This window comes from Cetorhinus maximus, chromosome 8, assembly GCF_964194155.1.
Source record: "Cetorhinus maximus chromosome 8, sCetMax3.hap1.1, whole genome shotgun sequence".
NCBI classification, from domain to species: Eukaryota; Metazoa; Chordata; class Chondrichthyes; order Lamniformes; family Cetorhinidae; genus Cetorhinus; species Cetorhinus maximus.
This window is the reverse complement of record NC_135886.1, coordinates 56254124-56268220: the sequence shown is the minus strand read 5'-3', so window position 1 is coordinate 56268220 and position 14097 is coordinate 56254124. Positions and strand designations below refer to the sequence as shown.

The 14097-nt window shown below is 44.8% G+C and overlaps 1 protein-coding gene across 1 annotated transcript in view; it reads left to right on the top strand.

The window, feature by feature from the left end:
* Positions 1–13889, top strand: part of LOC144683180 (choline/ethanolaminephosphotransferase 1-like) — a 31484-nt gene extending 17595 nt beyond the window's left edge. Inside the window, exons 5-9 of the mRNA XM_078546143.1 lie at positions 1574–1639; positions 3442–3573; positions 4436–4594; positions 5523–5648; positions 13752–13889. Coding sequence (XP_078402269.1) covers positions 1574–1639; positions 3442–3573; positions 4436–4594; positions 5523–5648; positions 13752–13889 — 621 coding nt within the window. The remainder of the gene's footprint in view (positions 1–1573; positions 1640–3441; positions 3574–4435; positions 4595–5522; positions 5649–13751) is intronic.
* Positions 13890–14097: the final 208 nt, after the last annotated feature.

Below are 14097 nucleotides of genomic sequence, written 5' to 3'. Positions count from 1 at the left end.
CCTAAGTGGGCCTACCCTTTCCCTGGCTACCTTCTTGCTTTTTACATATGTTTAAAAGGCCTTGGGATTTTCCTTAATCCTGGTTGCCAATGAGTTTTCATGACCCCTTTTAGCCCTCCTGACTCCTTGCTTAAGCTTCTTCCTACTTTCTTTATATTCTCCACGGGCTTCATCTGTTCCCAGCCGCCTAGTCCTTACGAATGCTTCCCTTTTCTTTTTGACTAATCTCACAATATCCTTCATTATCCAAGGTTCCTGAAACTTGCCATACTTATCCTTCAGCCTAGCAGGAACATGCTGGTGCTGAATTCTTATCAGCTGATGTTTGAAAGCCCCCCCTCCACATGTCAGTTGTTGATTTGCCCTCAAACATCTGCCTCCAGTCTAGATTCCTCAGTTCCTGCCTAATATTGTTATAATTAGCCTTCCCCCAATTAAGCACCTTAACCCGAGGACTCCTGTTATCCTTATCCACCAGTACCTTGAAACTTACTGAATTATGGCCACTTTTCCCGAAATGCTCCCCTACTGAAACTTTGGCCACCTGGCCGGTTTCATTCCCTAATACCAGGTCCAGTATTGCCCCTTCCCTAGTTGGACTATCTACATATTGTCTCAGGAAGCCCTCCTGGATGCACCTTACAAATTCTGCACCATCCAAACCCCTAGCACTAAGTTATTCCCAGTCAATGTAGGGCCATGGGCAGATGATAATGTGTATTGCAAGATCTTGTAGATGAACCTGATGCAAGGTTTGGTCAGTGTGGTGGAGGCAGGTTCAGTTGAAGCATTCAGGAAGGCATTGGATGATTACTTAAATAGAAACAATGTGCAGGGTTAAGGGGAAAAGGCAGGAGATTGGCACTAAGTTAAAATGCTCAGAGAGCTGGTGCAGGCACGATGGGCTGAATGGCCTCCTACACCGTAATGATTCTGTAATGACTTGGATAATGCAATAGTGAAGCACGAACACGAGAATTGGTGGTATAGAAAATAGGGTGGGGGTGGTGGAGTATAAAATAACAACTGTTGATCGATGAATTAAGTGCGCAAAACTCCGGCAAGTAGACTTGAACACAGGTAATTGTGCAATCATCAGTCTTTGACTAAAGAAATGCCATGTGAGTATTCTTTCATGAAAAGCTAGAAATGGCAGGGGCCCAAAGATATTGTGGTCCATTTGCACATGTCACTAAAATGTAGTAGTTGGGTACATAAATAATCAAAGGATAATACCTTTATAGTGGAGGCCTAGAATATAAAGGGGAGAAATTTAGTTACAATTGTACCAAGCCTTGGGTAAACCACCTCTGGAGTTACTGTGTACAGTTCCCAGCAGCTCACCTTAGGGTGGTAAAAGTGTGGAACACTGCCACAAAAAGCAGAAGATACTCCATCTGAGATTGATAGGTTTTTTTAGCAGCTTTGGACATTAACAGATATGGAGCCAAGGTGGATCGGTGGTGTTCAGATCCAGATTAGCCCTGATCCATTGAATGGTGGAATAGACTCAAGGGGTTGAATGGCTTCTTCACTACTTGTTCCTATATTCTGATTACTTGCATTTCCCCAGTTGAAGACTTACCAGTCCGCACAGGGTGAATTCCTGGCAACTGAATTAGCGATTGTATCTCGTATGGTGAGAGGGCCAACTGTGAAACCACACACAGTACCTAACAAAAATCCACTTTCGGTAAGAAATTCAGTATCTGCCTCTTCTCTGTGCAGATCAGGTGGGTCCAAAACTTCTGTGCTATTAACTGGGACAGATTATCTTGTAGAGATCTATTTCTTGGGAGCTTGTGTTTCCAAACTGAGACCGTTAGATGAGTAGTATAATACACCGAGCAGTATTGTACAACACTCAAGTCTTTGTCCCATTCCTCAGAACTCAATCTTTCTCCCTCTCTTTCTTTCTCTCTCTCTCAAGGGCTCATTGTGGAATTGAAATGTGCAGAATGCAAAGCTGACAGGTTTGAGCCCAGGCTTAATCCCACCTGGGTGGTAGATCTGAGCTCCATCTACAATAAGGGATGTTACAGTTGACTACTTCACCTCTGGGGGTTAAAGGATGGGGAAGCAAGCAGCTAGAGGTTCCAGCTCCTAATCACTTTCCACACCAGGATTGGAGAGGTCCCAGAGCAGGAGTGGAACCATTGGAACTGATTTTGCAGAAGGAGTCATTACCTTGAGAAAGCTAAGAAAAGTAACCAGGCCATTTTACTGGGGCCCTGGTGAATGCATGGGTTGTTGAGTGGGTGGGGGTAGAAGTGGAATATCTTTGCCCACATCAGCAGAGGTGATGCATGGGGATCTTATTCTTTTACTGAACATAACAGGACTTTTGTCCTAGTTTGACCTTGGCTCTTGTCTCATCTGTAGATTGAAGCAGACTCTGGTCAACCTCCTCATTCCCATCTGTTAGACTCTGAAGGAAATCTATCTGTGGTTTGATATGGATGTTGGCACTGCTTCATCAGCTGCAGCATTGATTGCACTTTCACCTATCTGGATAGCACAAAACCAACTCCATGTCTTGATCATCCAAGACCCCAAAACTTGGGGTAGAGCAGTGTCCAATGTTTGTGCCATTTATCCTGCTACCTCCATGACACAGAACTGAAACAATGCCAGAAGTAACAAATGCTGATCAGTGTGCCAACAATTCCTAATTCTGAATGGTTTGGTTAAGATGCATTCACTCGATCCACTTTGGTTACACCTTTAAAACGGGTATCAGTTAAAGATGGTAACTGAGACTAATCAGTATATCTTCATCAGATTTAGAGTTAACTAACTAGCAGGTCAGTCCTGGAAACTGAACTTTCCTTCTCTGATTGGGCTCTCTGTCTGTTCCCTAACACCCCTACCTCAATACCATGGTATGTGATGGATGCTTAGTGCCAGATAACCTTGTAGGGGGTCATCTTCATTAAGCAACAGAAAATTTCCTTCACCCACTAGGGTGTGAGAGGATGCACACTAGTGTTTGAATATAATTTTTAGTGCAGTTTTCTAAATGAAACAGCTGCTGTCTGGATGTTGTCCAGTCCTGAAGGTAAATTGGAGAAACTTGGGCTTACAGCCTAGAAAAAGAGACATTCAGGAGGTGCTTTTACAGGGGGAGATATGGGTATTGAAAAAGCTAACTTAGAATATTATTGAGAGTTAGACAAGGCGAGGGACAAAGGTTCAAAATTGTAAAAGGCAATATTAGGACTGATATCAGGAAATTCCGGTTCACACAGTAATCACTGTGGAGGGAAAAACCCTGAAATCACTCTAATTTAGATGCTGCAGTTGGAGGAAGGAACTATTGGATCTTTAAGATGAATGGGCCAAGGGTCTTCTCACCATAGTTAACTTGTGCAGTTTGAGCAGGGAATTCCAGATGCTTTCTGTTATTCTTATTTTATCTTTTTAATCTTTTTTCCTGTCAAGATCCCAGTGTTGGAAATTCAAGTTAAAATCGTGCCTGCTCTCCTTGTGGTAGCAGGTGGCATCTTCTCCTGCACTAACTACTTCACGGTCATCTTCACTGGTGGTGTTGGCAAGAATGGCTCCACCATAGCAGTAAGTGACTGCTCATCTGCGCATGATGAGGGGGCGGGGTCAGGCCAGCATGGGGGTGACAGAAATTGGTTAATTGAGATGAGTGGTAGCTGAGATATTGAGGGTGAGAAATCAGGGGACCGATCAGGGAAAGGGAGCAGTGGATGAGGTTGGGGGTATCAGTGACGGGTTGGAGAAAGAGAGACTATGGAGGGGAACAGAGCAGGAGGAAGATATTAAAAAGATGGATCAACCAGAAAACAAGATCAGACTGCAAGCTGATTCTGATACTACCAGTAGGAGAACTGAGGGGAAAGAAACAGATGGGCTAGTGTGCATATACAAACTTCAAGCATTCCCTACAAGCCTACAATGTTTATTCTTGCATCAGGTCCTGAAAGGGGCAGGGTCAAAAGATACACAGCCTTGTCAAATCCATTCGGGAATCAACGCACAGCTTGAACAAGGGCATAGTAAGACCATAGCATGACTAGGGTAAAGATGAAGCTCCAAGTGCCCAATTTCACACTGCTGTCTGACCCTGGCCATGTTGCAGAAAAATACAGAGAAAAACAGAGGTAAAGGGAATGTGGAGATGGATGGTTAGAGAGTGTTGTACAGTTGTGATGGAGCAGAGAGAGATGTTTGTAAGGTGGAAATTCAGGGAATGCAGGAATTACAAAGTTAATGGACAGTTGGGAGTGGTTTATTCATTTCTTCCTGACTGCACATTAATTTTATTTTTCCAATCATGATTTACTGCCCCCAGTGGTTCTGGGCCATATCTTGAGATACTGAGTGGGGTGGATGACTGGAGCATGCCCTGTGCCGTGAGCGGGTGACGATTGACACTGTTAATCATGTGTATCATCATGTTTCACAGGGTACAAGTGTGCTGTCACCATTCCTGCACATAGGGGCAGTTATAACACTGGCACTGATGATCTACAAGAAATCTACCAGCCGACTCTTTGAGAATAATCCCTGCCTCTACATCCTCGCTTTTGGCTTTGTCTCTGCAAAAATAACCAATAAATTAGTGGTATGTATCCTTTACTGTGGGCAGCTGCTTTCCTCCACCCATACAAACCCCGATCCCTCAGTACTGGCAGCAAGGCCATAACCTACCTGACCAAAAGTCTGGATCTTCAGGGGGTGCCATCCCAAGTAATTGCTGAAAAGCCTCTTGATAGCCTCTGATAACACACATGGGAGGCTGGTGAACATCTTTAATGCAGTCAGTGTCATCATTAAGATCTAGATATTGCAACTTTAAATATCTTAAAAACTGATTATGATAGGTTGTGGTGATAGTTGAACCTGGTCATTCCTTAACAAGCTATCTTTTGATGTTGGCCCTATTTGAACTTGGTTTGCATTGTGGATTGTATGTGTCAGCAGCATCTCAGTTGGTCCCACTCTCACTTCTGTCAGAAGAAGGTTGTGGGTTCAAATACCACCCCAGGGACTTGATCATTCCATCTGGTTGAACAGCCCAGTGCAGTATTTAAGGAGGTGCCGTATTTCAGTGTTAAAATGTTGCACTCTTTTCAACTATCTGACCCCCCTGGGTGGCTGTGAAAGAGCACATAACGTTTTCACAGGCTCCTGACCAATAGTTATCCCTCAACCAACATATCGAAAACACAGGGTCTGCCCATGGTCTCATTGCTTTTGGTGGGCTCTTGCTGTGAACACATTGGCTGCTGCGTTTTCTAAACTGGTAACTACACTTCAAACATGTCATTGGCTGTAAAGCACTTTGGGGAATTCTGCGAGGGGACTAGGAGGTGCAGGCTTGCACCCTTTCGTTTTGCACCAAAGCGTTCCCAGCAGACATCCCGAGAGCCGGAAAGGTTTCCACATATGTGCAATTATTAATCTAATGATATTGAATTGCTAACCTTGGAACCAGTGATTGTTATTTTAAACCAGTTGCAGGTAAAGTGAATAGATTCTCCTGATTACAGGTGGCCCATATGACAAAAAGTGAGATGCATTTGCAGGACACAGCCTTCGTTGGCCCGGGGCTCCTCTTCCTGGACCAATACTTCAACAGTTTTATAAACGAGTACTTGGTGCTCTGGATTGCTTTGGTAAGTAGACAGCAGCAGAGCCAATAACCTGTGTCCTAAACCGGAGTTTAATTTGTTACTTTCAGATGCTTCTAAACTTGCCCCACCCCCACTAGGGCCATCTGTCACTTGCTTATTCTGCTTTCTACTCATAATGTCACCATTAGCACCTCCTTTAGCCAGTATCACTGTTATCAACACCCCTTCGACCTTTTGTTTGACATCTTTTACAATCTTTCCTTTGCCTCCACCTATCACTGGCCTTCTATCCAGCTTCACCTGTCCCACCCCACCTTAAGCAATATATATTTCACCACATTTCTACTCTTTAGTTCTGGAGAAAAGTCATATGGACTCGAAACGTTAACTCTGTCTTTCTCTCCACAGATGCTGTCAAACCTGCTGAGTTTTTCCAGCAATTTTTGTTTTTGCTTCTAAACTTGCCCATAGATTCAAATCATTACCAGAACCACTAGTTAACAGATTTAATTTGACAGCTGCAACTTTCTGACCTCTTGCTACCTAAAAGGCAGGCATTTCTAAATGTGGATTTAAATCTGGCTGATATTTATTGAAAGCTATCTATAGATCTTCTGACAAGGTGCTTCCCAGGTACTTAAATTGCGACAAAGAAGTCAGAGCTAGAATAGCAATGACACCGGATGCATTGTTCAGCATAGGAATGAGTAGAGGTCTTAAGAAAAGAATTCTCAAGACTTGGGAGTGTCTTGTATGGGGCTCAAACATGAACATTAAGAAAAGCAGGCATCCAAAGAAAAGTTGTGAAATGTGTTTCTGGAGAAGGATGGAGCAAACCAGCTGGAGAGTGAGAGGAGGCTTGAGTGCAACTCCTGACTTAAGTTTGGTACAGGTGGGAGTTCGGGTGCAGAGGGGGAAAGAAGTTACTTCGTTTTTGTTTGTTTTTCAGCCTCCAGTAACTGGTGAGTTCTTCTTTAATTCCCAAGCTAAGGGACTTGCTATTATTTTAGCTGTGTAAATTAATAGCTAATTGACTAATGACATAAATAAGGTTAGACAGACGTGGCAGGGATGGTGGTGTGCTGTGATTGCAGCATGTGGGGAATCTGTGGAATGCACTGCAGTCCCAGCCAATCATAATGCAGTAAGTGTCTGCAACTTGAGAAAATTTGGCTCAGAGTTGCAGACATCGTTGGGCATCAGGGAGGGGGCAAGTTACCTGGTCACTTTGTTCCAGAAGGCAGTCACACTCCTTCACTGAAGTAAACATTACAGTTGGTCGATAGACAGAGACAGGAGGTTGTGACTGTGAATCAGGCAGGCATGGGGATTCAGCAGGTAGTGATGAAGGAAACTCAGCCCTTGACTTTGATCGACAGGTACACAGTACTTGCTACCTGTGTAGATAAGAACAAGGTCTGCAGGGTTGATGAGCAAACTGATCCTGGTATCATGGTACAAATTACCATTCAAGTTGTGAGAGCGGAGGGCAGAAGCGAAAAGGAATATGGTAGTGATAGGGGACAGTATAGTCAGGGGGATAGATACTGTTCTCTGCAGCCGTGACCAAGAGCTCCAAAGGTTGTGTTGCCTGCCCGGTGCCAGTGTTAAGGACATGTCAAGGCTGGAGATGAACCTGTAGTGGGAGGAGAAGGATCTTGTTGTTGTAGTCTACATAGAAATCATTAACTGAGACGGAGTGATGTATCTAAATTTCCTGACAATGCAAAGCTAGGTGGAAATGTGAGCTGAGAGCAGAATATTTTTTAAAAGGTGTCAAACTTGTTTTTCTGAACATCAGCATTTACTCGTGAGCTTATACAAAGAACACAAAGTTAGAATGCAGGCACATAAAACAATCGGAAATGGCATGGTGACTTTTATTGCAAGGAGATTGGAGTACAGGAATAAAGCAGTCTGTCTTCAATTCTACGGGGCTTTGGTGAGACCACACCTGGAGTACTGTGTGTAGTTTTGCTCTCCATATTTAAGAAAAGATATACTTGCATTGGAGGTGGTACAGTGAAGGTTCACTAGGTTGGTCACTGAGATAAAAGGGCTGTTATATAATGAGAGGAACTATATTCTCTGGCATTTAGAAGAATGAGAGGTGATGTCATTGAAACATACAAGATTCTGAAAGGGCTTGATAAAGTAGAGGGTGAGAGGTTGTTTCTGCTGGCCAAAGAATCTAAAACACAGTCTCAGGTTAAAGGGCCGATCATTTAGGATTGAGATGAGGAGAAATTACTTCACTCAAAGGGTTGTAAATCTTTAGAATTCTCTACCCTAGAGGGTTGTGGATGCTCCATTGTTGAATACATCTAAGGCTGGAATATTTGGTGTCTCGGGATCAAGGGATGTGGGAAGTGGACAGGAAAGTGGAGTTAAGTCCACAGCTGTGATCATATTCAATGTCTGAGCAGATTTGACAGGCCATGTGGTCGTCTACTCTTATTCCTTGTGCTCATGAGAGTAATAAAGAACTCAGGATGGTGGAGGAGGAAAGATAGTGAATATCAAGAAAAGGCAACATGGTTGGATTGACCAGATTCTAAGGCAGAGAACTCGGTGAAGGTGGTGATATAGGGCAGATTGATGGGATGTACAAGAGGGAGAAAGAGAATGACAACGTTAGACATCGTGAAGTTCAAAATGGATGACTGAAGAGGAAAGTGCAAGAGCATGAGGGTGGAGAAATGAACAGTGGAGCTGCCCTTGGGTAGATCACTGCAACATCTGTAGATATTCTGGCATTAACCTGATTGCTTCCCTCTTTAAATGGACCTGTACTCTTTGGAATTTAGAATGAGAGGCGACATTATTGAAACATATAAGATTCTTAGGGGGCTTGACAGGGTAGATGCTGAGAGGTTGTTTCCCGTTGTGGGAGATTCTAGGACCAGAGCATAATCTCAGAGTAAGGGGTCACCCATTTTAAGACAGATGAGGAGGAATTTGAGGGTAGTCAATCTGTGGAATTATTTACCGCAGAGGGCTGTAGATGCCGGGTCATTAAGTATGTTCAAGGCTGAGATAGATTTTTAATCAGTAAGTGAATCCAGGATTATGAAGAAAAGGCAGGAAAGTGGAGTTGAGGATTATCAGATCAGCCATGATCTCATTCTCTGGCAGAGCAGACTCAATGAGCTGAATGGCCGACTTCTCCTATGTCTTATGGTCTAGCTTCAATTCACAGCCGATCCTCAATGTGAGATGAATGGTTGCAAGCCTGTGTCTGTGATTTTCCTCATGGGCTGTCTGACTCAAACTGTCAGGTGCTGCTCTCACTGCCCACAATAAGAGGGATGCAACTGGAGTCTTGTAGCAAGGGCCTAGTGCTTGCTAAACAGTTCGACGTGCCTAATTTCTTTCTGTCCATTTGCTGCAGAGGAAGCAACAGAAAATCCAATGCAGCTCTGCAAAAGGCCATAAGTGATGGAGAGGTGTGCCGTAGCGGGGCCCTGGGCCCAGTGGGGGGTGTGCTGTAGCGGGGCCCTCGGCCCGGTGGGGGAGATGTGCCATAGCGCACTGGGCCAGGTGACGGGGGTGGGGGGGGGTGTGCTGTAGCGGGGCCCTGGGCCAGGTGACGGGGGTGGGGGGGTGTGCTGTAGCGGGGCCTTGGGCCCGGTTGGGGGGGGGGGGTCGCTGTAGCGGGGCCCTGGGCCAGGTGACGGGGGTGGGGGGGTGGGGTGTGCCGTACCAGGGCCCTGGGCCTGGTGGGGGGGTGTGCTGTAGTGGGGCCCTGGGCCCGGTGGGGGGTGTGCCGTAGCAGGACCCTGGGCCAGGTGAAGGGGGTGGAGGGTGTGCCGTAGCAGGGCCCTGGGCCCGGTGACGGGGAGGTGTGCCGTGATGACGTGCTCTGGCAGCTTAAGTATTGGCTTGCTGTAATAGGACCCAGTGCTTGTTGATGGAATGGTTTCTTGTCAGTAGGTAATGGCCTGGTATAGAAGTGGTGTGCTTGGTGGAAGATTGGGGTAGCATTGTGACCCTGGCTCTAGGTAAAGGGAGGGTCTACTGTACTGGTTCCTGTTTCAGATGGAGAGATGTGCTGTAATTGGCCCATGGATTGGTGAAGGTGATACTGTAGTAGGTTCCTTGGCCATAGGTGAAGGTGATGTGTTCTGTTAGGGGACTCAAATTGATAGAGAGGGACTGCAATGTGCCCCCATGCCAGTTGCTTCATGGGGACATGGGCTTGGTGAAGGTCTGCTGGTATGTGCCTGGTGAGGGGGAAGTGGGTGCTGTAATGGGTGTGTAGGCATGGTGAAAGAAGTGTTCTTCATTGTTTGTCTACTGGATTTGATGAAGGCAGGGTTTGTGTAATGGGCTCCGGAACCTGAGTTTTCACCCCAGGGTATTGAAACAAAAGGGTAAGGAAGTTGCGAGTAGCTGTCATAAACTGCCGTTGGATTGGAAATTTTAAGAGTAGGAGAGAAGTCAAGTAATGGCAGGCCTATTAATTTAATGTAAGATGTGGGAAGCTGTTAGAATCTGTACTTAACGAATGAGCTGATCAGAGAGCTAGCATGGCTTTGTTAAACCTGGTTCATTTTTACGGTGGTCACTAATGTAGATAAGAGACTCTGGTTTTTAACCATGTTGGGTGCCTCAGCTCATCTGCTGAAACCCTCATTCCTGCCCCTGGGCTATTATTCCAGCACACTCCTGGCTGATCTCCCACGTTCTATCCTCTGCAAACTTGAGGTCGTCCAAAACTCTTGTGATTTTACCTGTTAAGGTCAGAGACTGAGAATTCTGATTGACGCAAACTTACATTAGACCCAACACCTGTATTGAGAATTTTAAACTAAACAGTTTTGATTAAATCAGTTACTCTTCAGGAGGTCAGTCTGAGATAACTGTACGTCACTTAGGGAGAATCTTTGACTGAGATCTTCCTGCTTGGTTCACTGGGACTCTTCCTGTCACACATCATCTGTCTTTCTGGAGTGCTCTTGTGTGGGACTTCTTCAGGGATTTACATACAGGATAGTTTTTGAAAGAGCTCATCCACAATCCTTTTCTGGATGTGGATTGGTTAGTTGGTGCATGATTGCTGTTGGTTGGTTGGCGTGCTCCCAATTTGTCTTCCACTGGCTTAGCTATATAAGGGCTTCTTCCTGTTCTGCTGTGATTACCTGCCTGGTTTTCATCCGTTTGCTGTGATTAACTGCTCTATTTCAATGTAAATTGTCCTATTCAAATCGGCAGTATCACTGTAATTAACAAGTATTGCATCCATCTGATTCCCAAGTAACAATGTTCTGAACTTGTAGCCAGCCTGTTAAACCTAAATTGAAAACAGAAAATGCTGAAAACACTCAGCAGGTCTGGCAGCATCTTTCGAGCGAGAAACAGTTAACATTGAGTCCATATGACTCTTCAGAGCTGTTCACCTGTTCCTTAGACTCTGCTGCCTGTGTCTCAATTCTCAACAAGTCTTGTTCTCCTCTCGCCCCTGTGCTTGCTGAGCTACACTGACCTCCTGGTAAAGCAAGTCTTGATTATAAAATTCCTATCCTTGTTCTCAAATCTTTCCATGGCTTTGTCCTTCCTATCTCTAATCTCTTCCAGCTCCACAGCCCTTAGAGATATCTGCGCTCTTCTAATTCTGAAATAAAAACAGAAAATGCTAGAACAACTCAGCAAGCCTGGCAGTATCTGTGGAGAGAGAAACAGTTAGTGTTTCAAGTCCTTATGACTCTTTAGAGCTGAAGAGAGGTGGAAATGTGATGGGTTTCATACTGTTGACAAGGGAGCAGTGGAGCAAATAGGTCAGGGATAGGTTGGAAGTCAGGAGAGATAAGACAAAGATGTCATGGACACGAGACAAACGGTGTTAAAGACTAAAGCACGTGTTAATAGTGGCGTAAAGATCAGACAGCAGAACATGTTAATAGCAGAACAAGGGTCTGCACTTTCTGAAAGCAAAATATGAGAACAAGATGCTGACTGGGCCATGGACTGGGATTGTAAAAAAAAAACAAAATGGAAGACGCAGTTTATGGTCGTGAAATTGTTGACTGAAGTCCAGAAGGACGTAAAGTGCCTAATTGGAAGATGCGTTGGGCTTCACTGGAACATTGTAGCTGGCTGAGGATAGAAATCTGAGCAGAGCAAGATGGTGAATTAAAATGGCAAGCACAGGGACTTGTGGACTGAGTGAAGATGTTCTGTAAAGTGGTCACCCAGTCTGCATTCAGTCTCCCCAATGTAGCAGAGACTGCATTGTGAGCAGTGAATACTGTAGACTAAATTGAAAGAGGTGCAAGTGAATTGCTGCTTCACCTGGAAGGTGTTTGGGACGGTGAGGAGGTAAAGGGCTAGGTGTTACACCACCTGCGATTGCATGGGAAGATGCAGTGGGAAGGGGATGAGGTGTTGGGGTGACAGAGGATTGTACCAGGTTGTCATGGAGGGAATGGTCCTGTCGAAATGCTAACAGAGGAAGTGAGGGGAAGATGTTTGGTGGTGACATCATGAGTTGGTGGAAATGGTGGAGGATGACCCTTTGAATATGGAGGCTGGTGGGGTGGAAAGTGAGGATAAGGGAAATCCTATTGTGGCTCTGGGAGGGAAGGGGTGAGGGCAGAGGTGCAGGAAATGGGTCAGACATGGTTTAAGGCCCTGTCAACAACAGTCGGTGGTGGGGGGAACCTCAGCTCAGGAAAAAGAAAGACATGTCAAAAACACCTTTGTGGAAAGTAGCATCATCAGAACAGATGCAACGGAGGTGGAGAAACTGGGAGAATGGAATGGAGTCCTTACAGGAAGCAGGGTGTGAGGAGGTGTCATTGAGGTAGTTGTGGGAGTAGTTGGGCTTGTAATGAGTATTTGCGGAAATGGAGACAAAGAAGTTAAGGGAAATGTCGGAGATAGATTCTAGTTCTGGCCCCTATGCATTCCCATTGTTAATTGCTCCACCATTGGTGGCCATGCCTTCAGATTCCTTGGCTCCAAGCTCTTGAATTCCATCCCCACACCTCTCTACCTCACTCTCCTCCTTTAAGACACTCCTTAAAACCTGCCTCTTTGACCAAGCTTTGGTCACTTGACCTAATATCCCCTTGTCATGCTGGTTTACAATATTCATGTGAAGCCCATTGGGATGTTTCTTTAAGTTTAAAGTGCCATATGAATACCAGCTGTTGAGTTCCAAAAGGCATTCGATAAAGTTCCATGCAGGAATTATTAGTAAAAATGAGAGTACATAGAATTGGAGGTAACCTATTGAGCTGGAAATTGGTTGTGAAGGAGGAGTTGGATTATGGGGATCAAGGGAACATTTTCTCAATGTCACAAAATGACATGATTTTCTCCAAGGATTTGTTCTGGGGCCTGAACTTTTCAGTGTTTTATTAATGACGTGAATCTAGAAATAGAGAGATGCATGTCCAAGTTAGTGGAATACAAGAAGTTAGGAACGATATATAGTACCGATGGGAGCAGCAAGTTGCAAAGGGTTATAAACAAGTTAATTGGGTAAAATTATGACAACTGGAGTTCAACTGTGAGGTCATCCACTTTGGACTCAAAGATAAATTGGAGTATTTTCTAAATGGCAAGAGACTTGGGGTTCTGGAGGAACAAAGGTGTCCCGGTGGGGGTCACCATTTAAAAACCAGTAGCCAGGTTCAAAAATTAATCGAATAGGCTAATTTGGTTGGCCTTTATTCCAGACCTTGAGTTAAAAAGAAAAGGAAGTGTCAGTCATAGAGTCTTGGTAAGGCTCCATCTGGGATATTGTTCACTTCTGGACATCGACCCTCCCTAACAGCACTGTGGGTATACCTGCACTACATGGACTGCAGCGGTTCAAGAAGGCAGCTCACCACCACCACCTCAACAGTTAAAGTTGGGCAACAAATTTTGGCTTTGCCAGTGGTGCCCACATCTCATGAATGATGGGATGTTCCTTGATGCTTGTTCTACCACTTAACACACTGTTCTACAGGATTCCCCTGCACTCAGCTTCTAAGCTTTTATTGTCAAAATTGTAGATGCACCCTTATAGTTACACGACCAGCAGCTTCCAACAGTCTGAAATAGATTGGGGCAGTAGATCAAGATGTATGTCCAGTGATTAAGGAACCACTGCATTCATTTCTTTGCTGACTTTTTTTTCTCCTCTTTGACCCATAGGTCTGGTCTCTCTTTGACCTAATCCGTTACTCGGTGGGTGTCTGTAATCAAATTGCTTCCCACCTTCACATTAACATCTTCAAAATCAGCCCCCCTTCCTCGCCAGTCAGCTTCCAGGAGCAGAACCATCACAAGTGACTTAAGCCATTGTGCTCAACGAGAAAACTCCAGCACACGACTGAGGGAATGTACATAGAAAAATATGGAATTGGGAGAAAAAGTGAACAAGTTATTAATTTATGGTTCGATCATTGTGTGCACTTTTTTGTTTTGTTTAAGCTTCAGTTTCTGAATGAAGCCTAACACTCCTAAACTAGCTGACTGTGATGGGAAGGACTGACTCACC